Source organism: Dendropsophus ebraccatus, chromosome 14 (genome assembly GCF_027789765.1).
Source record: "Dendropsophus ebraccatus isolate aDenEbr1 chromosome 14, aDenEbr1.pat, whole genome shotgun sequence".
Taxonomy (NCBI): Eukaryota; Metazoa; Chordata; class Amphibia; order Anura; family Hylidae; genus Dendropsophus; species Dendropsophus ebraccatus.
Genome location: NC_091467.1, coordinates 46,313,797 through 46,339,926, shown reverse-complemented (window position 1 = coordinate 46,339,926; position 26,130 = coordinate 46,313,797). Strand labels below are relative to the sequence as shown.

The 26,130-nt window shown below is 43.0% G+C and overlaps 2 protein-coding genes and 1 long non-coding RNA gene across 7 annotated transcripts in view; 2 read left to right on the top strand and 1 right to left on the bottom strand.

Moving 5' to 3' along the window:
* The window catches only part of LOC138772003 (uncharacterized), a 34,480-nt gene extending 33,721 nt beyond the window's left edge, over window positions 1-759 (top strand). For all 3 annotated transcript variants that reach the window (XM_069952063.1, XM_069952064.1, XM_069952065.1), the window contains one exon: window positions 8-759. In XM_069952063.1, the coding sequence (XP_069808164.1) occupies window positions 8-103 (96 nt within the window). In that variant the 3' untranslated portion in view covers window positions 104-759. The remainder of the gene's footprint in view (window positions 1-7) is intronic.
* A 240-nt stretch (window positions 760-999) lies between these two features.
* Window positions 1,000-16,023, top strand: LOC138772885 (uncharacterized). The gene is made up of 3 exons (XR_011359847.1): window positions 1,000-1,107; window positions 2,639-2,738; window positions 15,792-16,023. It is a non-coding gene; the product is annotated as an uncharacterized lncRNA (long non-coding RNA).
* STXBP4 (syntaxin binding protein 4) overlaps window positions 8,827-26,130 on the bottom strand; it is a 25,501-nt gene continuing 8,197 nt past the window's right edge. For 2 of the 3 annotated variants that reach the window (XM_069953623.1, XM_069953625.1), the window contains exons 6-17: window positions 25,682-25,751; window positions 23,863-23,942; window positions 23,111-23,207; window positions 21,036-21,154; window positions 20,412-20,501; window positions 19,285-19,350; window positions 17,936-18,112; window positions 12,483-12,599; window positions 12,134-12,183; window positions 10,815-10,942; window positions 10,586-10,643; window positions 8,828-10,066 (exon numbers count right to left, since the gene is read on the bottom strand). In XM_069953623.1, the coding sequence (XP_069809724.1) occupies window positions 9,949-10,066; window positions 10,586-10,643; window positions 10,815-10,942; window positions 12,134-12,183; window positions 12,483-12,599; window positions 17,936-18,112; window positions 19,285-19,350; window positions 20,412-20,501; window positions 21,036-21,154; window positions 23,111-23,207; window positions 23,863-23,942; window positions 25,682-25,751 (1,170 nt within the window). In that variant the 3' untranslated portion in view covers window positions 8,828-9,948. Of the gene's footprint in view, window positions 10,067-10,585; window positions 10,644-10,814; window positions 10,943-12,133; window positions 12,184-12,482; window positions 12,600-17,935; window positions 18,113-19,284; window positions 19,351-20,411; window positions 20,502-21,035; window positions 21,155-23,110; window positions 23,208-23,862; window positions 23,943-25,681; window positions 25,752-26,130 lie in introns of all 3 variants that reach the window. The other variant, XM_069953624.1, reaches the window with a different exon arrangement.

The following is a 26,130-nucleotide window of genomic DNA, read 5'->3' as shown; positions in this document are numbered from 1 at the left end:
TCATCAGGACTTGAGTTTCTACGAGAACCTGTCGTATTATCAGCACATGCCTCAAATTTTCTATCATTTAGGACTGAAGAAACACCTCAAGATAAAACTATAAGGACGATGATTGCGGACACCTTTTCTAACCATGGAAGGAATGTTTAATGTCATAGTTGTCTAAACAAAAGTATCAGCTACATATACAGTGTATACTCCATCCGACATAACTTTTTGTATGGGTATTTTTAACTCAAGTAGGACAGGGCAGAATAAGGTTCTGAGCACTAGGGACATCTTTTATCTATGGAAACATTTCTCCACCATAATAAAGTATGGACATTCCCTCACAAGGAAAGGGGTGTGACAAATAAAAGGATGCAGCAGTTGTTACCCCATATACTTTGGCTGTAGGCCATAGTGTATAGTAGTAAGCCTAGAAGTCATCTATGATAATAACTTGCAAGAGCAAGACACTATTAAAATGTTAGAAAATAATTGAAAACTTCTTCTCAGAGAGATTTGTTTTATACTTCTGGTAAAGTTTTGTGATTGTTCGCAGTTTTTGGGCTAATTTAGACCTTGGGGGGTTTGTACCGCCAGATAGTACTGTCCATTTTATGCTTATACTGCAGCTAGCTTCGAGGATACTGAATTTTCTAGGAATGGGTACTTTCATAATGTTTATTGCTGACACACTATTCTAAATAATGCAGGCGCAATGGAGCCAACTATATACAGTATATGAGAAGTAAAAGAGGGTATAGGTCCTCAAGACAAGTCAAAGAATGGTTGGAAACAGTGGCGTAGCCACCGTGGTCGCGGGGGTCGCCGCCGCGACCGGGCCCGCCACAAGGGGGGCCCGCGGGGCCCCCCGATCAATCACTCTTGTGACCGCAAGCATTGTTTTGCTTGCGGTCACAAGAGTCGGGCTCCGTCTTACCCCCGGCAGCGCACGCATCCCAGAACTCCCTGCGCGCCTTGGGCCCTGACTTCCGGTTCCGGCGCGCAGGGAGTTCTGGGATGCGCGCGCTGCCGGGGATAAGACGCGACACCCCCGGCAGCCGCGCAGCAGTCGGGGACAGACCAGGAGGAGTGAGGATCAACGTGGGAGCGCGATGTCAGGTGAGTTAAGTTTTGTTTTTTTTATCAGCCTGTACGGGTGGGGGGAAAGAGGGGGACATCTATGAGGGTGGGGGGAAAGGAGGGGGACATCTATGAGGGTGGGGGGAAAGGAGGGGGCCATCTATGAGGGTGGGGGGAAAGGAGGGGGCCATCTATGAGGGTGGGGGGAAAGGAGGGGGGCATCTATGAGGGTGGGGGGAAAGGAGGGGGGCATCTATGAGGGTGGGGGGAAAGAGGGGGACATCTATGAGGGTGGGGGGAAAGGAGGGGGACATCTATGAGGGTGGGGGGAAAGGAGGGGGACATCTATGAGGGTGGGGGGAAAGGAGGGGGACATCTATGAGGGTGGGGGGAAAGGAGGGGGCCATCTATGAGGGTGGGGAGAAAGAGGGGGCCATCTATGAGGGTGGGGGGAAAGAGGGGGCCATCTATGAGGGTGGGGGGAAGGAGGGGCCATCTATGAGGGTGGGGGGGAAGGAGGGGGGCATCTATGAGGGTGGGGGGGAAGGAGGGGGGCATCTATGAGGGTGGGGGAGAAGGAGGGGGGCATCTATGAGGGTGGGGGGAAAGGAGGGGGGCATCTATGAGGGTGGGGGGGAAGGAGGGGGGCATCTATGAGGGTGGGGGAGAAGGAGGGGGGCATCTATGAGGGTGGGGGGAAGAGGGGGCAATTTATGAGGGTGGGGGGAAAGAGGGGGGCCATCTATGAGGGTGGGGGGAAGGAGGGGGCCATCTATGAGGGTGGGGGGAAGGAGGGGGCCATCTATGAGGGTGGGGGGAAGGAGGGGGCCATCTATGAGGGTGGGGGGAAGGAGGGGCCATCTATGAGGGTGGGGGGAAAGAGGGGCCATCTATGAGGGTGGGGGGAAAGAGGGGGGCATCTATGAGGGTGGGGGGGGAAGGGGACCATCTATAAGGGAGGGAGGAAGGGGACCATCTATAAAGGGGGGGAAAGGGGACCATCTATAAGGGAGGGGGGGAAGGGGACCATCTATAAGGGAGGGGGGGGAAGGGGACCATCTATAAGGGAGGGGGGGGAAGGGGACCATCTATAAGGGAGGGGGGGGAAGGGGACCATCTATGAGGGAGGGGGGGGGGGGAAGGGGACCATCTATAAGGGAGGGGGGGGGGGAAGGGGACCATCTATAAGGGAGGGGGGGGGAAGGGGACCATCTATAAGGGAGGGTGGGGGGAGAGGGGGCCATCTATAAGGGAGGGTGGGGGGAGAGGGGACCATCCATAAGGGAGGGTGAGGAGAGAGGGGGCCATCTATAAGGGAGGGGGTATAGGGGGCCATCTATAAGGGAGGGGGTGGAGGGGGCCATCTATAAGGGAGGGGGTAGAGGGGGCCATCTATTTGGGGGGGCAACATAGGGGGAGAGGGAATACACAGAAGGGGGCATATATTAGGAGGTCACATAGAGTCAGGCTACCCACTAAATGAGGGTGTAAAGGGGACAGTACAGATGTGCAGTGTGTAGAGAGATGGAGATGGTGTCAGAGTGTGGAGCCTAATATGTCTGTCTGGCAGATTCTGTGGATTCGTGGCTCGGAGAAGTTCTCATAACGGCCCAGGACGGATGGAGAAGATGATGAAAAGGAAAGAACTCCGATCAGAAAAGACGTCTCCTGTGAGTCACCTGATATATCTGCACTGTAATGTATATGGTGTATAGAACCTGTGTAGAGCTGGGGCCACCTCTATATGACTGGATGAGGTGATTTAGTATACTGGATTTGGTCAGTAACAATATGGTGGTGATGGTTGTGGTTGTGGTGTGGCGGTAATGTTTCCTCCCTATATACTGGTATTACTGGTAATATTGGTCTCAGTATACAGGATTTGGTCGGTAACAGTATGGCGGTAATAGGTAATATCTGTCTTGGTGTGTGTGTGTGTATATATATATATATATATACATACATACAGTGGTACCTTGGTTTAAGAGTAACTTCGTTTAAGAGCGTTTTGGTTTAAGAGCTCACAGTTTTTCAAAATTGTGACTTGGTTTAAGAACATTGCTTTGGTTTAAGAACTTCCTGTATCGGGTGGGAGCGCGAGTGGAGAAGGGGCATGGCCTGCATAGCGGGGTCTACAGCACTGTACTCTAAACACCTTCCAAATCATAGCAGATCCCCTTCAGGCTGGGGCTTACATCAGGGGACAGGACTGTGGGGGGGGGGGGGGTAATCTCTCCATAGCTGTAACCTCTCTCTCCCCGGACAGAGAGTGCTGCATGTATGTACCCACATCTGTCCTGCTCATTCCTTCCTGCTCCCTGCAGTCTCTGTCAGCCCTTGTGTTTCCCATCCTCTCCATTACTGTACAGTACAGAATAATAAATATATTTGGGGTGCGGAACCAATTGTCTGCATTTACATGATTTCTTATAGGAAAATTTGCTTTGGTTTAAGAGTGGATTTGGATTACAAGCACGGTCCTGGAACGAATTATGCTCATAATCCAAGGCACCACTGTGTGTGTGTGTGTATATATATATATATATATATATATATATATATATATATATATATATATATACACAAACACACACAACAATAGCATCACTTGGTCGTGAAAGGAGGGGGGGGGGCCCAAGTTGGCCTCTCGCACCAGGGCCCAGGAGACATTAGCTACGCCCCTGGTTGGAAATAATGTGGTATGGTAATTGTAATAGTAATTGGTAAACAAGAGATGGTCCGAGAGGAAAATGAAGTAAAAAACACTTTACTTGATAAGTAGAAAATAATGAGTTAAAAATTATGGTACCATAACCGGTCAGTTTAGATAATCAAACAATCAGATATAAAATCATATATAAAAAACATATATAAGAAAACAAGTCATTTGACCCTAATATTCCAAAATAAGAATTGACAGATGTTACCAGTATGAAATAACAAAAATATATACAGATATAAAATGTAAGTAAAATTGGGTAATAATATGCAAATCCGAGCAAGAAATGAACACTAATACGCAGTAATATAAAATAATAAGTAATAATGAGCAAACAAGCAATATGCAAAGTCTGAGTTAATCATAGATAGATGGCTTAGCCGTAGCTGCTATGTATTGGTTAGATCGGCAATTATATATCAAAGTTCATCAATTTGTAGAAATGAGTATATTATCGGACTATATACACTGCAGCTGCCTGTATAAATTGTATCATGGCCAGATGGTTTAGACGTAGCTGCGGTGTATTTGTTTAATCAGCAAAGTTCATCCATATAAAAAACCTTTGAATATCGATGATCCGTGCTACTGTGGCTAGCTGTGAGAATTAGCCGACAATATGTATAATTCTTTGCGGCAAGTAGACAGGATCGGGTTTTAGCAGTTTAGCTGTCACGCTTGTGAAGTTAGCGTGCATGCAAGTGGTGGTGTGATATAAGTTTGTATGGTGTATGTGACACCTCTCACCCGTCCTGCGAGCTGGGGACTATCGGAGCGGTGGTCCCTTGTGCGGTATGATGCTCCTGCCGCTGGAAGCGTGTGCCGCGCTCAGCCCTGGTTCAAATGCAGATCGGAGCTCCGGTCATGCGCAATGGTTGATGTTGCCCGCGGGACCTCGTGTCAGAATTGGTGCCAAATCTGAGTTTGAATGGCTTGCAATATAGTTAGCCAATTTAAAAGTTTTTTTTTAAGTTTTTAAAAGTTGTAGCATGCTAAATATGAATGAATGAGAATATTCTTTATAGCTGGACGCGTTCTGATACTTTCTTAGTATCTTTCTCAACAGCAAAAGTGGTTACCATATTTAGTCTGTAGGGTACAGACACTCCATAGGTTAACCTCGGCAAGCCACTAGCAGTTGAACTCACACTTACCTCATCCTCTATACACAGTATATACAACCCAAATAAAATTGCAGGACAGGGGTTATGCAGGCTTTAAAAGGGGTTACAGGGGTTATGTAAATTGTTGGACTTTCATAAGTACAGTATAGTATAGAAGCATTTGTAAAGACAGAAAAAGTGGCAGCAATTGCAGAGAGCTGATAAGTGAGGGTGTTGGGAATCAGACCCTCACCAATCTAATCTAATACTAATGACCCATCCTGCTGAGTAAAAAGCAAAGGAAATTCTGATAGGAATCCTGGGAGAGACAAAAATTCATGCTTACCCCCCACCCATCACACACAGTGATCGACAGATTTCCTTATACACACAATGATAGTTGCTTGTACTCTTTATGTTAGAGAGGACCTGTTGGCTCTCCTGACTCCTTGACTTGTTCTTAGGAATTCATGAATAAATTGACAGCTGGGTGTTACCATTTCCTCTTCTCAAACGGATATATCCCTAAAAAACCTGACACTGTCAGTAATGATTGGATAGTTTCAGACTGTGTAAAGACACCCCCCCAATTAGTACCACCCAGTTGTCAATTTATTCATAAACTTCTAATAGGAATATGAGAGAAACAGCAGTTATAAAAAAAATATGCTCCAGAATTGTTATATTATGTAAGGCCCCGTTCCCACTGAGGAAAGGTAGTGGAATTCCGCGACGGAATTGTCCGCCGCGGAATGCCGTTAGACTCCCATTATGAGCGGGAGGCTATGGGAGGCGTGCGCTCCTGCCCTGTCCGCGCTGAAGAATGAACATGTTCATTCTTCAGCGCGGACAGGGCAGGAGCGCGCGCCTCCCATAGACTCCCATTATGAGCGGGAGGCTAACGGCATTCCGCGGCGGACAATTCCGTCGCGAAATTCCGCTACCTTTCCTCAGTGGGAACGGAGCCTAAAATGGAAGTGTTTACATGCTGACTAGAGATAAGCGAATCAGCTGAGGTTCGGGTTCGTATGAACCTGAACTCTCGGCTTCTGATTCCCGCTGTCTGCCCGCTCCGTGGAGAGGGTGGATACAACCTTGAGGACCGCCTGGAAAACTGGGATACAGCCATAGCCATAGGCTGTATTCCAGTTTTCTAGGCAGTTCTCAGGCTGTATCCACCCTCTCCACGGAGCGGGCAGACAGCGGGAATCAGAAGCCGATAGTTCAGGTTCATATGAACCCGAACCTCGGCCGGTTCGCTCATCTCTAATACTGACATGTCAGGAAAGCTGACAGGTCCTCTTGACCTTTTATATCACCTAAAAAAGTATAATGCTTCCATGATTACAGAATACAAACTCTAAGTAGTCTGGTGGTAGGAATACAGCATGATAGTAGGATTTTAAGACTGCCAAGTTTTTTATTTTTTTATTTAGATGCACTGGAAAATAAAAAAAAAGGGAAATTGTCTGCAAAGTGTATATGGCCTTACAGACTTTATAACTATCCATACAGCAACCTAGTAATACAGGTGAATTGTGTAAACTACTAGATGTATTCCTCATATACATATAAAAATGGATGTATACAACATTATATTGAATTTGAGCTATTTGAATTGTGTTAATAAAATAATAGATGTTCAATTATTATAGAAAGTCCCAAAAAGTAAATTTTATATAGTCTACATTTATACCATACCGTTTTATTATAATGAAGAAAAAAACAATTACCACAAAAATGTATTCTTTTCAATTTTTAACCATTGTGTATGGAGGCCTTAACTGCTCTGGTAAAACTTAAAAATCCAGTGCTGGCAGGGTGGAAACAAAGAAGTCATGCTTACCCGCATCTCCACCAGCGTACTGTCAGTCCTGTTTTCTGTGTTGTCATAACCCAGTACCCGTGTGCAGGAACTGCACACTCAGCCAGTGAGTGCAGCGGTGTCCCGCCTCGGTCACTGACTCACTACACTGGGAGCTACAGGAAGCCAGCAAGGGGGGCCATGGGGATGGGTGAGTATGACTTATGTTCCCACCCCACCAGTGTTAGATTTTTAAGTTTTGTTCGGCTATCTCCTTTAACAAAAAGGACTGTGCCATTAAAAGGGCAGACTGTGTCATATTACTGATCCTGTTACTGCTGTTCCAAAGCTTGTCAGGTCCCTGCTAGTCTCCACTTCAAGGACATGATTAAAACCTTTACAGAAGCACTCCACAAATTTTTTTATCCCTCCCCCCACTGCACGCTGGCATATATACTCTCCAGCGATGATTGGTGTCCCACTGCGTGGCTTCTTTCCGTTCCCACACACGTTCACGTCACTGTTCTTCTGACCCCTCTTGTGTCTCCATGTCTATTGAAGGCTAGAAGTCAGGCTCTCCAATGCTTCTCTAGGGACACCGCTCATCGCCGGTGAGCATATACACCAGCGTGCAGGGATAAAAAAAATTGCTGGAGTGCTTCTTTAAGTTAAAGGGCTAAATAAAGTTCACAAGGGAAGTGTTTTTAAAAACCGAACAAAAAAAGGGGACACAATCTGAGGTTAGTTGGGGAAGAGATCAGGAGCAACATGAGAAAATATTACTTTACAAAGAGTAGTAGATGCTTGGAACAAACTTCTAGCAGATGTGGTTGGTAAATCCACAGAAAGTCCATTAAGAGGGCAGCTGGGCATGGCTGTATTGAGGAATATCCATGACAGGTATGGGGGGTCTTCAGAAGGCCGAACTGTGACTGGTTGATATGGGCAAAGAAGAACATTCTTACATCAAGACAGCTTGATAAATTTTCCCCTATGTCGCAGAGTATTCTCCTATGTGTTCTCAGCTTAAACTTGGGTAAAAAATTCAAGATGGTTACCATAAGATCTATTACCCTAAGACATATACCTTGCTCATATAGTGTAAGCACTAATAGTACCGGCTTCAGCATGCTTTAGCAAGATTTACTCCTGACAGGAAAAAGAATAAATAAAAAAATATGTATTGTCTCCAGATTCCTGCCTCCTTTTTTTTCTTCATAGACAATGCATCATGCTGCATTGTGATAAATTATGCTACATAAAAACAGACAAGTAGTAAATGCAGCAGGTGCTGCAACCTCATTGCTTGTGCCTGAAGTCTTCAACGCAGTAGGCAACTTATTTTTCTCCTGGTATTCCCGGCAAATGATATTCAGAACAATCTTTATTCCCTGAATGTCACACGAGCACTCTAATTTTCTAAAACAAAGATTTTTATGACCGAGAACCCGCTTGTCTTGTTTTGCCCAGAAGCTGTCTCAAATTTTCTGACTGTACCATATTCTGAACAGTTTTTTGCCACATGTGCATGGTGTCTTGAAAACCCCATCCACTTTAATCCCTTTAATTTTTGAAGCCTTCTGGTCCACTGTGAAGTCATCCAATAATTAGTACAAAACGCCTCACTTCCTCCTCTATAATAACCAGATGTGTGTGAATGGGAGCCTGTCTTCCCACTTCAGTTCCAATGAATAAACCACACCAATTTCCAATACAATTTTTTTTCCTTTTTATATTCTTTTTCTTATGCAAATACATCCATAGAAATCCATCACCACTGTGTATTAAAAAACAATGTCATGAGGAGGAGTCATCGGACTAGATTATTTAGAATTTAGTAAAGTCCATCGCCCATCTAAATGACTAAATACTAAATAATCCGATGACTCTTCTATGGATGTATTTGCATAAGAAAAATAATATAAAAAGAAATTGCATTGGAAGTAAGTGTGGTTTATTCATTGCCACTGCGAAGTCATACAAGCTAAAAATCCTATTTAGGGGTCATTGTAGAGTACAGACAAATTAGCATTTAATTCACATGAATTGCTCCTTATGGCAGTTTTTTTATACTGTTAGCCAACAATAAAACATTTACAGCGCCGGCTGATAAAATTACAGATACCAAATATCCAATTTTTTTTTGTAATATTTATTAATTAAATACTGCCTGTTTCTTACATTAGCTTATTTAATTGTATAGCAAAATTTCTTCTTAGTCCCATACCTACATACCTGCATGATTGGCGTAAAGTGTCATTATGGAATGGGATGTGTAAATAATAATGCATATCATTTTCTAGAGTCAGGGTATGTGCACACTACAGAATCCTAACGAAACAACCGCTGAGGATTCCGCAGCTCGCATCTGCTTGTGGAGGCTGGCGGCCATGTGTGTCTCCGATGGTCCCATAGGCTTCATTCTATGGTTTGCCAGATTCCACCGTAAGAATGAACCCGCTCATTCTTTAGGCGGATGGCGAAATCTGTGAAACCATAGCATGAAATCTATGGGAGCAGCGGAGACGCAAGCGGGTGTGAGCTGCGGAATCCGCGGCGAGTGTTCCGTTGGGATTCCATAGTGTGCATATACCATTACATTACACATTCATCAGTATACATATGATAGGATGAACAGCCCCCGGTATAGCATATAGGCAGGATGAACAGCCCACAGTATATCACAGAGGCAGGATGAACAGCCCCCGGTATATCACAGAGGCAGGATGAACAGCCCCCGGTATAGCATATAGGCAGGATGAACACCCCCCGGTATATCATAGAGGCAGGAAAAATACATAAATGATTTATAACATAACAGTGCATAACATAACAAGTATTGGTGCTGGCAGTGACTCACAAAAGTTTATATTTACCGGTAGATAAATTTACCATATGTTATATCTATATACCAGTTTAGTAATTAACAAAAAATATACTAGAAAATATACTAGAAAATCAGGCTGAGGTAGCGATAAGAAAGGGAGAAAACATGGCTATTCTGCCATGTAATAGCCGCTCACTATGGCTAAATTTCCATATAAGGTAAAAAAACGCTTAAAAAAAACTCTAGAAAACCTTAAGTTGTCAGTATTATATACAATTGTGGCTGATTCAAACGCATTAATAGTGGAAAGTCGCCCTGCACTACGAGCATTAATAGGTGAAGAATGGGTGAAGGGTTTGATCCCTATTGTCTGGTCTGAAAAGCATGTGGCCAAATAACAGTATGGTGAAGATCTGAAGGAGACATATCAACAGCTGGTCAACTCCAATAAATCCCTAGGGCTTTCCTCCGTGTCATCCTCCGCACTATTGCGGCTTAGTGCGCTGATTATGGGGTGAGTCCATGAGGTGGCTTGTGTAACATGGCTGCAAGAGAGGAAGAAATAAGTTAGTGAAACAAGTTGTATGTAGTGATAGTGGTTTTTTAGAGCATTTTTTCTATAGGATTAGACACCTTAGTGCACAATGTGAACTATGGGGCGTATTCTTTTGGTGCTTATTTCAAATACACCAGAATATGTCAACTGTTAATCCAGAATGTGGTTTAGTCCCATAGGACTGGGTTCCAAAAGGGTCAAAATATGCAGCAAAAACACAAGGCTATTCTCTGAAGGTATTCCTATTTTTGATTATAGGATTCTTGTATGTGTATAGTAGATCCAGCTTTCTAAAACTTGACCTATTTCTGCAGGTTAGGCAGAGTAGGAAGCCTCTGCAGCAACTCTGGTATTGTAGAGGTCACATAAGGACCACATTACACATTCTGCCTGGAAAGCAGCTCCGCTTTATACAGTCTGTATGACTCCCTATGTGTCCTCTCTACACACTTATAACAAGAACTCTGTATATTCACCTCTGCTTACAAGGCTTTGCACAACTACTTACTTGATATAGAACTTGATACCATCTGCTGTGTAAGCTTCGTCCCATCCATATGGGAGACCTGAGGTCAGAAAGAAAGAAACAAACATACATACACACACACACACAATAATGGTTAAAAAGGGATAAAGAGCAAGAGAAACTAGTACAAGTGAACTAATACAAGTGAGAATGGGGCTTTGGGATTCTTGACAACTCATACAAGTGTAAGGTAAAATATGAGGAAACTCACAGTCAGCTTCTATTAGTGACCGAACAAACACTGACAGGTCCTTTGCTTCTGCTGCTAATGCCGCCATGACACCCAGTCTGTTCTTGCCCAGGATTTTCATTTGAGAAGTCAATGTTGGGGCATGATCACTGAAAATCATTAAGAGGAAAAATGTAACATCACCATTTGTATAAGGTGTGTGTGCTCTCCGCATGTCTGTATGAGCCTCCGCCAAGGTAAGCTGATTCAATGCCATATGGATAGGGTAATTTGTATTACAGCGTATGGGATGTATGTGGGTTGGCATCAGGGAATACATAGGAAATAAATACATTTTTATAAGTCAATGCTTTCCCAGAGATCCGGAGCAGAATGGAACAACTGATGGTGTATATTCCTATGTACCAGCGGTGCTTCCTGTAGTAAAATAAATAATACAGCCACTGGTCCCTAGGCAATGGATTGTGGAGAGTGACTGGGAGACATTAAGACTGGTACATTTATACTGGCAATAGTGGATACACAGTTGTAATGAGCAGTCTAGCAGTACTGTATCCCAAGTCTAAGAGGACGTCTGTTGGGTAGTCCGGTGTACTATACTGAACAGTTGTAGGTTGTAACTCCGCATACTACACGTTATATATTACAGAATATAATGAAACCTTCCCTTCCCCCAGGTGTTCTTTTAATTAGAACATAGAAACGTACAAGATTGTCAGCAGAAAAAGACCACTTGGTCCATGCACTCTGCCCTTTTAGTATCTTTCTTGCTTCTGATCTTTTCCCCAAATAACCTCTCACTGTGTCCTCTTGTTCTTGAGCTCAGTTTCTTCCCTCCTGAACCCTTTTCAGGCCTTTAACTTTAACACTGTTACATTCTAAATTATTCTGCAATACCAAAATTACTACTGCTACTGCTTTGTGGTCTCATAACTGGTGAACTTATACAGTACTTCTGGCTCTATTCATATCTGCAACTCACAAATTAAGCCTCTGTGAGCGGCGGGACCGGCTGCGAGACCCCCACCAGGCTCTGGGATGTCCACGTTACAACCTGGCTGATGGACTGGCTGCTCAGTCAGCCACTGAGTGGGGCGGGACGCCGCTCTAGTCACTAATTCAATGAACAGCCAGTTCAGCGGCCGGGGCAGGCCTTTTCTTCCGGGTCCTGACGTCCTCACAACCTGGTGAAAATGACTTACAGCAGGGGTCCCGCGACCACTGCCGCCGCTCACTGCACGAGGAGAAGTGATTGTGATCAATTTCTCCCACCCCCTGCAGGATGTCAGGTTTCCGAAAAACGCCGGTCTTCTCCTTTAAATAAGTAAATAACTTCTTACCAAAGACTTAATGTAGAGCCTGAATGGTCTAGCATCACATCATGAGTATTCTGCAGAGAAAAAAAAGATTTATGTATTGAAATAATAATAATAATAATCATAATCTATTACTGTTATGCACATGGTGATATGTATATAATTAAAAAAAAATCTATATTATGATTGCCGTAACCAAGGGCAACAGGTTATCAAAACAATGCAGACACATGAGGGATTAGAAAGTCTATCTCTCAAACAATACATTTTCAGAATTGCTTGTACATGTGGAAAACCTATTTTTCTTTAGAAGACCCCTTTAAATACTGTGCTCTCACTGTGAAATTTCCTAAGTCGTATGCCAATAACTTACTTCTACAAACTGCAGCAGTTTTAATGTAGACATCTCAAATGCTTTCCTTGCGGTCTCAGACTTGCGTAGTTGACAATCAAGGACTGTGATCCTACGTTTCAAATCCTGTGTGCAGTCCTATGCAAGAAGAGAAACACGGGTTCCACAATGGACACAACTGATCATAATACCACAATGCGGTTCAATGACCTTTTCAGCTGTAGACTAGTAAATGATTACATGTTCAGAATTCTGGAAGATTCGCTATAAGCTAAACATGAACAGAGTGTAGCAGATGGAGGGGGCATTTTCTGTGATCTGTCTCTGTGCAGGAGGGAAGAGAGACGGCAGGGTTTTCTTCCAGGACTGGTTTACTGACCAGCTGCCCCATCAGATGATTGACTTCCACACTTTAGTGTCATGTGGCTGGAAGCTCTTGCTGGTGTGAATGGTGTTCTAGGAGAGCTGACCAAATTTGTCTTTTTTCTCTCTAAAACAGTGAAGTTTAAAGTGAATGTACCACTATAACTTCTTAATAAATATTTCCACATCACCTGATGCACCGATGTGTTCATTGTAACAGTGCCGTCTGTTCTATCTAAGATCTCCACCAGGTTCTACTAGCGCCCCCAGTGCACTAATATCTCCTCCCTGGAATAGGCCCAATTCTAAAGGCGGCATGTCACTGAGAGGAGGAGATTTTGGGGCATAGGACCCATCTCCAGTGCACCAAACTGGACATTTGCCCAAGTACAAACCAGAGGAGATCTCAGGAACCGGTGCCAGACGGTGCCGTTACAATGTGCAAGGCCCCGCCGATCAGGTAATATGGAAATCTTAATTGAGTAGTTATAGGTACATTCTCTGTAGGAATAGTTTGTACATATGAAATATATTTAATTTTACATAATACATCAATTTAGATCTATTTAGCCTCAAGGCTTATTGCTGTGACCTCAAGGTACATGCAAAGATGCAAATAGCTCTCACAAGGCATTACCATTCAGCTTAGACCAATGTTTCTCAACCTTTTCGAGTCAAGTACCCTCATGTGATAAGATGCTTCAGCCGAGTACCTGCAAGGTTCCCTGATTAGAAATATTTCCTTAAGGCCAAGATCACACTGCTGCTATATGCTCTGTATAAAGTCTCTGTCAGCAATAGATTCCCAGATCAGATCCTCCCATAAGACAAGTAATGTCAAATAATAATGCCCCCACTAGCAGGTGTACATCTTGCAGCCAGATGTGCCCCCCAGGTATGACACATACAACAAAGTACCCCCACTGCAGCCAGATAAGTCCCTTGTTGCCAGGTATGCCCTAGAGTCACATTTGCCCCTTTCTGCTAGGTATGTCCCTTCCAGTCAGACAGGTGCCATGGAGCCAAATTTGCCTCTTGCCATAGGATATGTCCCCTGCAGCCAGGTATGCCCCCTTCCAACCACCTATGTCCCCTGGAGTGAGATATGCCCCTTGCAGCCAGGTAAGTCCCCATGTAGCCAGCTACCTCCTCCTTGCAAATAGATACATGTCCCCTTGCAGCCATATACATGCTCCTTGTAGCCGGACACATGTCCCATTACAGCCATATACCCTCCCCCCCTTTGCAGCCAGACACCTTCCCTTTGTAGCCAGATACAAATCCCTATGGAGCCCTATATCTCTCCCCCTTTAGCCAGATACAAATCCCCAAGGAGCCCTATATCTCTCCCCCTGTAGCCAGATAAATGTCCCTTTACAGCCATAACAACCCAGCTGTCATTGAGGACCAATCAGTGAGGCTCCTGAGGCCATGCGCCCGCTCCCCCTCTGTTCCCCTGTGACATCCCCCCCCCCCCCCGCCTTCCTGTACAGAACACTGGTGAGCTGCTGCTGGGGAAAGGCAGGTGGAGCAGTGGTGATTGGTGTCAGGACATGATGAATGATAAGCAATGTCCCAGCAGCAAAATCAATTTATTCATGAATATAGATGTATGTTATTTAGTTTGCACCCTATAAATATGGACCATTGACCATCATATATTGATTGAAAATGGATGAAATATTTCGTTTAGATGGAATAAATAACTTTGGGAAGATTAATCGCACGGTCTTACAGTAGGAACGTTCTTTGTTGCCCATAGCAACCAATCACAGCTGAGCACTAATGTCCTTTGTTGCCCATAGCAACCAATCACAGCTGAGCACTTATCACTGATTGTAAGTGTGATACATAAACAACAGCAGCAGTTATGATGACATCACAAGCACAAGGCTCATGATGTCACACATGGTGCGGAATATACAGCTGTAGCTGAGGCTTCTGCTGTTATTTACAGGTCGGCAGCTTGGAGAAGACACGTCCAGGTAGGGAGCTCTTCACTTAGGCCTTGTTCACATATGGAGCTTAAATGAGTTTAGTAACAACCCATCTGGGCACACATGTGAACATGGCCTTAAAAGGGTTTTCCAAGGAAAGTTGAGTTATGGCCTATGCACAGCATTGGCCATCATTCCCTGGAAAACCCTTTTATAATGGCTGTTCTTATGTAGACAGCCGCCTCTCTGTTGTATGTCTGCTGTGTGGCAGAATGTAGGTTGTATATTAGATTGTAAGCTCCTGCGGGGAGCAGGGCCTCTACACATGTAGCTGGTGTTACCATGAAATGCTTTGTCACGTTCATATTAACACTGGCGACATCTGTATGGTACATTGCAGTGCAAGCTCTTAGGAGTGGGGTATTGTAGTGTACATTAGATTGTAAGCTCTTCGGGGCAGACATGTAGTCATGTACTAAATATAAGCCTGTAAGCTCTTAAGAGGAGGGCCTGTGTTACTCTGTGAGTTCTTAGGAGTGGGGTATTGTAATGTATATTAGAGTGTAAGCTCTGTGGGCAGGACATGTACTGGATATTAGAGTGTAAGCTCTGTGGGCAGGACATGTACTGTATATTAGAGTGTAAGCTCTGTGGGCAGGACATGTACTGTATATTAGATTGTAAGCTCTGTGGGCAGGACATGTACTGTATATTAGAGTGTAAGCTCTGTGGGCAGGACATGTACTGTATATTAGAGTGTAAGCTCTGTGGGCAGGACATGTACTGTATATTAGAGTGTAAGCTCTGTGGGCAGGACATGTACTGTATATTAAAGTGAAAGCTTGGTCGGCAGGACATGTATTGTGAATATTAGCTTGTAAACTCTTAAGGGCAGGTCTCCTGAACTATATAGATTGTAAGCTGTTAGGAGCAGGACATGTATAGAAGATTGATGTATATGTAATAATAATAGTTATTTCTATAGATACAACATATTGTGCAGCATTAATGTCTCTCTCCTTTGTTACAGGGAGGAGTCTCTTCATCCTATATGATCTATACAGCTGTATGCAGCAGGCCATTCGTGATCCAGGGAGATCAGATCCGATCGCCACTTGTGGGGTCAGGAAGGAATTCCCCCCCCCCCCCCTGAGGTAGAAGTCTCCGGGGGGTTTCTTCGCCTTCCTCTGGATCTTTAGGTCCGGTGACTCTCAGACCAGGATAAGGCTGGGTTCACACTATGTATATTTGAGGCTGTATTTGTGAGGCTGTATAGCAACCAAAACCAGGAGTGGATTGAAAACACAGAAAGGCTCTGTTCACATAATGTTGTAATTGAGTGGATGGCCGTCATTTAATGGCAAATATTTGCTGTTATTTTAAAACAACGGCTGTAGTATTGAAATAATGGCCGTTATTTACTGTTATATGGCGGTCATCCACTCAATTTCAACATTGTGTGAACAGATCCTTTCTGTGTTTTCAATCCACTCCTGGTTTTGGTTGCTATGAGGACCTGACATGAGGACCAAATACTGCCTGAAATATACATAGTGTGAACCCAGCCTAATAGTGGACGGGTGGGAATGACTGCGGCACGTTCTGTGGTCTCCACCAGACCTGACCTGAGAGTCACCGGATCAACTATTCAAGAGCCGGTAATATTTCAATACAATGTTGCATATTGAATAAAGAATTTGAATTTATGTTGGTGTTGCTTCATTTTTGTCAGAATTTCTATTTACTATACAGTGATCCCTCAACTTACAATGGCCTCAAGATACAATATTTTCAACAGGCAATGTTCCTTCCTTGACCATCATAACTTGAGACCAGACTCAGCATACAATGTTACAGACAGTCAGGATCTGGAGCACATGTAAAAAAAATAAATAAAATAGATGATCATCCAATGAAAGTGGCCATTTTACTGTTAAAACCCCAGTATTACTGAAGTGCATGCACTGGTTGGCTGTCTAGTAGTAGCCAACGCGAAACATGCGTAGGGGTCAGCACCATCACACTGCCATGGGTGAGTCATTGTGTTTGTACTAAAAAGTTATTGTATAGTGAATAAGTGGCCACAATTATGTTTTGATCCTATTTAGGAGGCCTTACTTATACTTCCCATATACATATAAATAATATTTGTTGGAACCTCTTGACACATGACAATTTTTAAATGTTTGTGATTTTAAATTGAGAGTAAAGGAAAGATTTCAATATTAAAAGCCTTTTTGTTTGTTGCATTTGGTATTAAAATGTGTATTTAAGGCTTCAATTAAATTATGAAGTCTTATAAGAAGTCTCTTATTTTTGTGCAAACTGACTGGTTGCTGAAGCAGTAAGGATGAGGCTGGTCGGGGGAGCAGTCACTGATGACCAATCAGTGATGCTCCTGAGGCTGTGCCCGCTCTCTTCCCATTTCCCAGCAGCATCACCAAGCCCCTATGTCACCAGGTGGGTAGAGTCAGGAGCTGTGGTGATTGGCATCAGGACACGTGCCCTCTCAACCTGTGCCTCGTACCCACTAAGGTATGTGTACCGCAGGTTGAGAAACACTGCCTTAGACTTCAGCCGGACACACCGACTGCCTGTGGCGGGTTCAGCCATCAATCTAAGGTTATGGGGCACTCTCTGACCACAAACATGATTATTTGACCAACAGTTTGGGGACCTTAAGAGTTCTGGACATCAGATCTGCCATCTCTACTCTTTGTGTGGTTTAGGAGTTTGAGATAGCAGGAACATTGTGTTGGTGAAGCTGAGGAGAGTACACTTTGCTTCATCACACATGCAATGCAATGAAGTAACATGTACTGTCCATGGCATCACTGGCTCACGTTTGCCCCCTAAAGCCACTGAATATGAGTCTGCTATAGATATATATATATATATATCATAAAAATATAGGTTGGGCAGACTTCATAGAGGCAGTTTTAGGACATTAAACCACAGTTGCCTAAAGACTTGATAGTGGTTTAGTGACCCAAAACATAGTGACAGGTCCGATTTAAGTATTTCCAAGTTGTTGGGCAAGCTTTTTTAGATTACAAACCTGCAATCCCTTTGCCCCAGGTGTGCGCCTATCAGTTCTATAGGTACAACTACTGTGATCAGTGATCATGAAAAGGACCCATGAAAATAAGACGAGCTACTTAACAGTAAACTTACATTAGTCTGACCAGAATGATCAGACACTTGAGCTTTGAGTTCCATGATTTCAGCTTCTAGAAGACGGATAACTTCCTCATAGTCCACCTCCATGCCTCGTGCTTGTGTCTGTGCCACTTCTGCTAGGTGAATTCTATTACGAAGTGCTCGTGTCTCATCAATGGCGGCTTTGGCTTCCTAAGAAAAACAGGTATACGGTAATTTTTTTTTTTTTATGTAATTTTTATTAAAATTTTTTTAGTCAAAGAATCAAAGAATGCAAAATGGTAGTAATTCGCACACAGGGGAGAAATACAAAAGGTATTCATAAAGCATCTTACAGTAACTCAATGTACGTTATCTTGTGGTAATTCCAGTAATAGACATAGAACATCATGGACTTAAGAAGAAAGTCCCGCAAGGAGGGGTGTAGGGAAAAAAAAGAGGAATTCCTCCCAACGATGCGATTAAGTCAAATAATGAACACTTCCAATAAGAGAAAAAATTAGGACAAGACTAAACCAGACAAGAGAAACAATAGGGGAAAAGGGACAGGGGGGGTGGAATTAGGAACCTAAGCTACACTGTCCGGCGGAGACAAATATACATCCCAGGGTGTCCACACTTTTTCAAATTTGTCTAATCTATTGCTCAGAGAAGCAATGAGGTGTTCCATTGACTGTAGCTCTTTGATCCGAGCAACTAGGTCCAATCGGGAGGGAGGCACCACCTGTCTCCAGTGCCGTGCAATAAGAGTTTTGGCTGCCGTCAGTATCTGCACCAATAGTCTGGAGGAGTTTTTATCTAAAGTTTTAGGCGTAAGATTAAGCATACACACCATGGGGTCGCATGGGATTGGGTTTTACGAAATTGCTGAAGCTAGGGCACATACTGCGGTCCAGTAGGACCGGATGTCCGAACACTGCCGGAAGATGTGGTATAAAGAGCCGACTGCTCTAGAGCACCTCCAACACTGTGGGGAGATAGTGGCATTCAGCTTATGGAGAAGTTCTGGGGTGTGGTACCACTTTATGAGTATCTTATATTGGGTTTCCTTGTACGTGGCTATTGGGTGCTTACCACCCAGGACCTTGACTCAGGACTCCCATTCTCAAGATCACAAGCAGCCTAGATACAGGAGAAGGGGTACGTGGTAGTGGTCTGACAACCCCTTTAAGGGCTAGCCTTTTTTAGGTCTTGTGCCTCCCCTCCCTAAAGGAAGCACATAGACATTCTGCACTATATGGGGAGAGACAGCTGTCAACCGAAAAAGGACGAACTCATATGCCCCGTTATCGATGAGCCATACTTACTAGAATTTGGGAGGTATGTTCTACATTCAAACAATATTGCAATACCTACCTACTTACCTTCTGAACATTACAAAGCTCTGCAGACAGCTTTGAGTTGCTTTTTTCAGATTCCAAAAGTTGTTCCTATAAAGAGAAAACACAATTTATATTGCATAGACTAGAGTCCTATTCTATTGTATTCACACAATTTGGAAATCTTTCTTATGCCATACTGTCACAATTTCTTGAAAGTTCACTTGCCACAGGATGTTAAAACACTAATGAACGACTATTAGAAGGTGGCAGCAACATACTATCCTCCCCCGCAAACACATTCACATTAAAGGCATTCTAGCATGAAGCAAAGTTGGCAAATTCAGATGTGTACCACATACATATACATACATATAAAGGAGTGCAGTACAAATGTGCGGCAGGTTATCAAAACAAAGTAGGAACATACTTTGTTTTGAATAGTAAGGGTTTCCATACACTTCATGCTTCATGCTGTTACCCTCTGGTCTCCTGTATCTCCTGGTTCCTGTGTTGTCACAACCTGGCAGGAACTACCTGCTCAGTCAGTGACTGCAGAAGTGTCCAGCCTCAGTCACTTATTGGCCGAGCGGTCACTTATGGGTGGGGTTGTGAAATGACTGAACCAGGAGATCCAGACGCCCAGCAGGTGACTGAGTGGTGGTGGTGCTGTTCTGTGGGGACACTGGGAAGTGTGAATTCAAGTGTACAAGTGTAAATTGTGTGAATTCAAGTGTAAATACAAGTGTAAATTCTTTATTATTTTCCCATCACCCCCTGCCCCTCCTTGGATTTTTACATTTGCCTGGAGGTCTATATCTCTCAAGCAGAAATGCTTGTACATTGGAATTACCTACTGCAGCTGTTTAGACCCAATGGGGAAGATTTATCAAACTTGGTGTAAAGTGAAACTGGCTCAGTTGCCCCCGGCAACCAATCTGATTCCACTTTTTATTTTCCAAAGAGTCTGTGAGGAATGAAAGGTGGAATCTGATTGGTTGCTAGGGGCAACTGAGCCAGTGTCACTTTACACCATGTTTGATAAATCTCCCCCAATACCTTTAGCCAATCATACATGTGCCTGGGAAATCAAGGAGAACACCTTGGCACTTGGCCAACAGCTACTGATGGTGTATGGGCAACTTTATATTATTGTACAGTTTACCACTTACCTTCAGACTTTTAATCTGGGCATACAATTTGTCCTGGTCTCTCTTTAGCCTACTTATCTCGTCTGTGTCAGAAAGATTACACAACTGCACCTAAAATAAACATTTTGTAATAACTATCCCCTCACTATCCCATGCAGTGTCTCTAAATATGCAGATAACAGCTTGTGTATATACCATTTACTTTACTTGCCTCTTTTCACTACTTCACTTCTAAAGATAGGATTGAATTAATAAATCATAGATTAACCCCTTCACGTCAGCAATCTGTTTATATATGTTCTCTAAGGGAATGTTTAAAGTGTGTTAAAAAAGTTTTTAAAATTATAAAAACAAAAAACCTTCCCCAATAAAAGTTTAAATCACCCACTTTCCTATTATTTTAATAATTTTTTTTTTTTTTTAAACTAACAAAATTTTTTTGGTATCTTAGTGTACGGAATTGTCCTATCTAGTAAAATATAAAAATATTGTTCCCGCACGGTAAACGATAAGAGTAAAAAAAAAACAGGATTGTGGATTTGAAATTAACATTTGAGGACAGGTCCCACAACAGACTATAGATGGTATGTACGTTACTTTAGGAAAATGTTACTTACATAGGAAAACAAAATGAAGACATCTTACCTGACTGGTGACACTTTCTATAGAATATGTGTCTTCAAATTCTCCCGTCATGACATACTGTTCAAAATGTCTGTCTTCTAACTGCAGTTTCAACATCTCCTTGGCCACCTGAATAAAGTCTACAATACAAAGGTTACTATTTTATCATGAGACAAGGCACTTCCAGCTTAAGGCTGGGTTCACACTATGTATATTTGAGGCTGTATTTGGTCCTCATGTCAGGTCCTCATAGCAACCAAAACCAGGAGTGGATTGAAAACACAGAAAGGCTCTGTTCACATAATGGTGAAACTGAGTGGATGGCCGCCATATAACGGTAAATAACTTTCATTATTTCAATACAACAGCCGTTGTTTTAAAATAACAGCACATATTTGCCATTAAATGACGGCCATCCACTCAATTACAACATTATGTGAACAGATCCTTTCTGTGTTTTCAATCCACTCCTTGTTTTGGTTGCTATACAGCCTCAAAAATACAGCCTCAAATATACGTAGTGTGAACCCAGCCTAAAGGGGTATTCTGCGATGTTCAGAGATAAAAGGGACAGGGTGACAGTATGTGGTGAGGGGGGTGGAATGGTGCTTAGTTTGGGTCAGTGGGTTGGCAAGAAGACCAGTCTGTGGACAGGCTGGGAAGGGTGGATGGTTGGGTGACCAGCCTCAGGTGAGGGTGGAGTTTTTAGAAATATATATATATATATATATATATATATATATATATATAAATAAAGAACACTGCTGTCATGCACTACAAACGTTCAAACTATTTTAAGTGTACCTACCTGTATTTTTATGAACAATGACTCTCGGCAGAATGGTCATTTTTCCAAAGTACTTTCGTTTTGAATTTGGTGCCTAACTGTGTTATTGGAGACGCCACTCTCCCTGCTTGTAACAGTAAATTAGGAGACAAAGCGTCCTGCGTCTTGCACCAGAAACAGGTGCTATGGGGACGGAGCAGTGTCTCCTAATGTCGTCTCCTAATGCAGTTACTTGTGGTAGGGACAATGGCGCCTCCGCTAAAGTATTTAGGCGCCAAATTCAAAATGGTTTATTGTACACAGAGCTGCACTATAAAACTTTACAGGTAAAGTTTTATAATGTTATTTATCCTGCACTGTGAACAGGATTTTAGTGCAGAGTTGGGGTAGGCAACTCTTTAAATTGGAGAGGCGCCGTACCTACTGTGGGGGGGGGGGGGATTAAATCTACCTACTGTGGGTGGCAACTCTATTTAGTGAGGGACACCTATCTACCTACTATTGGCATCTACTAATGAAAGGGGACATTTAAAAAACAAGGTGTAGAACCTAAAATATTTGTCTGACAGATTCTGCAGAGATGAGTGATGGGTGAAAGAAATCTTCATAAAGGTCAGATGGAGAAGAAAAGGAAAGTGAACAACTCAGATCAGAGAAGATGTCACCTATGAGTCACCAGATATAAAATGTAGTGTAATCACAATATAATAATACCATGAGCACAATGGCACAGTACTGGGACTTTTGGTCCGAAAGGTTTAGGTGCGCTCCTCCCCAGTATCCTGACTCAAGGCCCACAAGCAATTACTTTACTTGTGCATTCTAATCACTGTATTGTAAAAGTATGGGGTAATATTAGGCTGCACATTTTACCCCAAGCAGAAGAAAAGAATTGGTACCGTGGAAGCCTACACTGATGTAAACCTAGTTCATCAAATCAGTGGACATGTGTCAGATGAATCTGACAATTTTAGTGGGACTAACCAGTAATCTAGTGTGTATGGAGGCCTCCTGACAAATAATGGCATGGCAGAAAGCATTGTGCATGTTGAATAGCAACTGCTTGATTCTTTTAACCTTGGAGAGATAGGAGTAGTCTGGCAGTGAATTTATCCCCTCTCCCTATTTCAAACACATGAACGCTTGGCTAAGCTGAGATTTCTTGCATCGCGTTCTTGAGGTGCAGAGAATAAATCCCGTAATAGTAGACTATGGGCCCACAATGTGAGCGCTCATTGTCATGATGACATTACCTATACACATCAGTGGAAATTATTATCAATCAATTGAGATATTATAAATGAACTACCTCCAAAAGACACTGTTTCATTGACATCCAAGTCCAAGTGGCTTCTCATCTTCTGCTTCTGTTCTTCTGTCAGGTTAACGCCTAGATACATGAGCGCCTATGTAAAAAAAAAAAAAAAAAAAAAAGAAATGAGATGACTCTTGTCAGACTAAAAAGGTCAGCATATAAGTGATGAAATTACCTCTATGATCCATCTCAATGCATTTCCCCACAGCACTGTGTACAATATGCATAGGTGCATAGCCCCCTACCTAAGGATGCTTCAGCCGAATGCATCTGGTGGCATCAAGTCAACGCTGGGAACCAAACCAGTTACCCCAGTGACTGGCACCTCCTCCTCTTTCAGGCTGATATTCAGGAATGGGGTTCCTAATGATTTTCTGTGTGAATTCACCCTTACAAGCACACAGCCATGTTGGTATATGGCATACAGACAGATATAATATCTTCTATATGAATTCATATTGCATTATTTTCTTGCTGTACTAGAGAAGCTGCTGAAAATGCTTCACCACAGCCTGTCATCCAGCGAGTCCAGTCATTCATGAGCTGGCAGCTTACGCTGTCTATTAGTCATGACTGACGGCTCACTCCTTATCAGCATGAAAGGGAAGGAGGCCGTCAATCAAAGCTAATAGGTGGTGGATGGTTCCCGGCTGAAGAATAAGCCAGACAGTATCCATAAATACATCCAAGTATGACCCTTTAAGCTGTAGAATGAGGGGGTGAAGAGATTAATAACTCTCACTTACCATTTCTAGTTTTTCTACTTTGAGTCTGACATCAGGATTGAGAGAAGTCGGCCTTTGCTGGTTGCAGCCATGATGAGAAGCTGTAAATAAAAGACACCAGGGAGTTACTTACAGAGGTTAATGGGGATTTAGTGAAGTCAGATGGACAACTCATTCAAATCCATTTCATGAGAAGAAAGGTGGTTAAGGTAAGGTGGTTTAAAGGGATACTCTGATACATATAGAGATGATCAGCTGGGGCCTGATCTCTGGAACCCCCACAAAACTGTGGGTGACACATCTCTGGTTTTAAGGGGGTACACCAGTGTTTTTTTTTCCGTTTAAATCAACTGGTGCCAGCAAGTGCCAGAGATTTGTAATTTACTTCTATTTAAAAATGTCTAGTCTGCCGGTACTTATCAGCTACTGTATATGTCCTGCAGGAGGTGGTGTATTCTTTCCAGTCTGACACAGTGCTCTCTGCTGCCACCTCTGACCATGTCAGGAACTGTCCAGAGTAGTAGCAAATCCCCATAGAAAAGCTTCCCTGCTCTCCAGACTGAAAAGAATACACCACTTCCTGCAGGACATACAGCAGCTGATAAGCACTGGCAGACTGGACATTTTGAAATAGAAGTAAATTACAAATCTGACACCAGTTCATTTGTAAGAATTTTTCTCTGCTGGAGTAACATTTTAACTCTGTGTGCCCTTCATAGTTGTTCACAGCAGCACTCCTGGCCACTTGACTGTGCAGGGAACACACGTGGACCCACTGCATTCCCCTGCACAGCTGATGGTGGCCGGGATTGCCAGAAAACACTAAACCAGTCACCTTCTCAGGGCTCAGATCCTCACCGGTCACATCACGTGACCAGATTACCCCTTTAAAAAAAAGTTGTGCAACATCCTGCACTTCCCCAGAAATAGCAATACAAATGTTTGATCCTTTAGATGAGCTGCAAAACCAAGTGTGGCCTATTGCCAATTGTGGCGCTGTTTCTAAAACAAAAATTAAGAACAGATTCTTATAGGGGTTATCAAGGCTTAGAAATGCACGGCTGCTTTCTTCAAGAAACAGCAGCACTCTTGTCCTCAGTTTGAAGGTCGTTTTGCAGCTTGGTTCCATTGAAGTGAATAAAGCAAAATTTTTATACTGCACACAACCTGGGAACAGGGGGTGGCACTGTTTACATACAAGAAATATGTACGCCCAGAATTTTAAAGTGTGCAGAATCTGTTGGCCGTGGTTTTTATAATCCTGGATAATCCTTTTAAATCTAATCCTGCCCACTGGTGTAGTAGCTGCACAGTAGCAGTTCTAGGTAGTTGTCTCAATATCATGTAATATGCTCTGAAGTGACCTTTGAAACGTTCCTCCTGTCTTATCTGGCCAATTTCTCTCTAGGACCCAGAGGGAAAGTATTTCAACATGTTAAACCGAAAGTTTGCTGCGGCCGGGGCACTGTAATCCAATCCGATATCAGAAATATTTATCAAACTGGTGTAAAGTAGAATTGGCCTAAAAGCCCCTAGCAACCAATCAGATTCCACCTTTTATTTTCCAAAGAGTCTGTGAGGAATGTAAAGTGGATTCTAATTGGTTCCACGGTCAACTGAACCAGTTCTACTTTACACCATGTTTGATAAATCTCCCCCATAGGATCTATGTGGCTTTTGTAAGAGCTGTCGATTCCTTTGACTATTGGAGAATCTTCTTGGCCATTTCAGAGCTCTCAGCTACGAGTCATCTGGAGAGCCATATTTTAGGAACGGTTTATGCACTTTTTGTGACTCCTAAAGCCCATCGTATGTTGTGTGTGCATAGTGTAAAGATTACCTGACACGTCTGACATACTCCTGTCTGGAGGGGCTGCTATGTGCTTCTCCTTATTACTTCTGCTTGTGCTCTGCTCAGAGTAAAGGAGAATTTAAAAAAAGAAAAAAAAGGCTAAATATCTCACAGATAGTAAATAATAATATAAAAAGTACAATGTAGAGAAAAAAACACAAAAACACATTATATCCTTTATACACAACTAAAAACAATAATGCACAGAAGCACCAGACCTCCTATGCAGTACAGGAGATATAAATCTTCCAGGGGTTTGGCCATCTCAGTAAGGCTGGGTTTACACTGGGTTTTTTCTGTCCGTTTATCGCATCCATTTTTTGTAGCCTACATGTGAATGGTTAAGTTTTGATTTGTTTTTGTTTGTGTTTTTAATAATAGAAGTCAATGGAAAAACAGATCCAAACAAATGGATGCACACAAATGCAACCATTTTT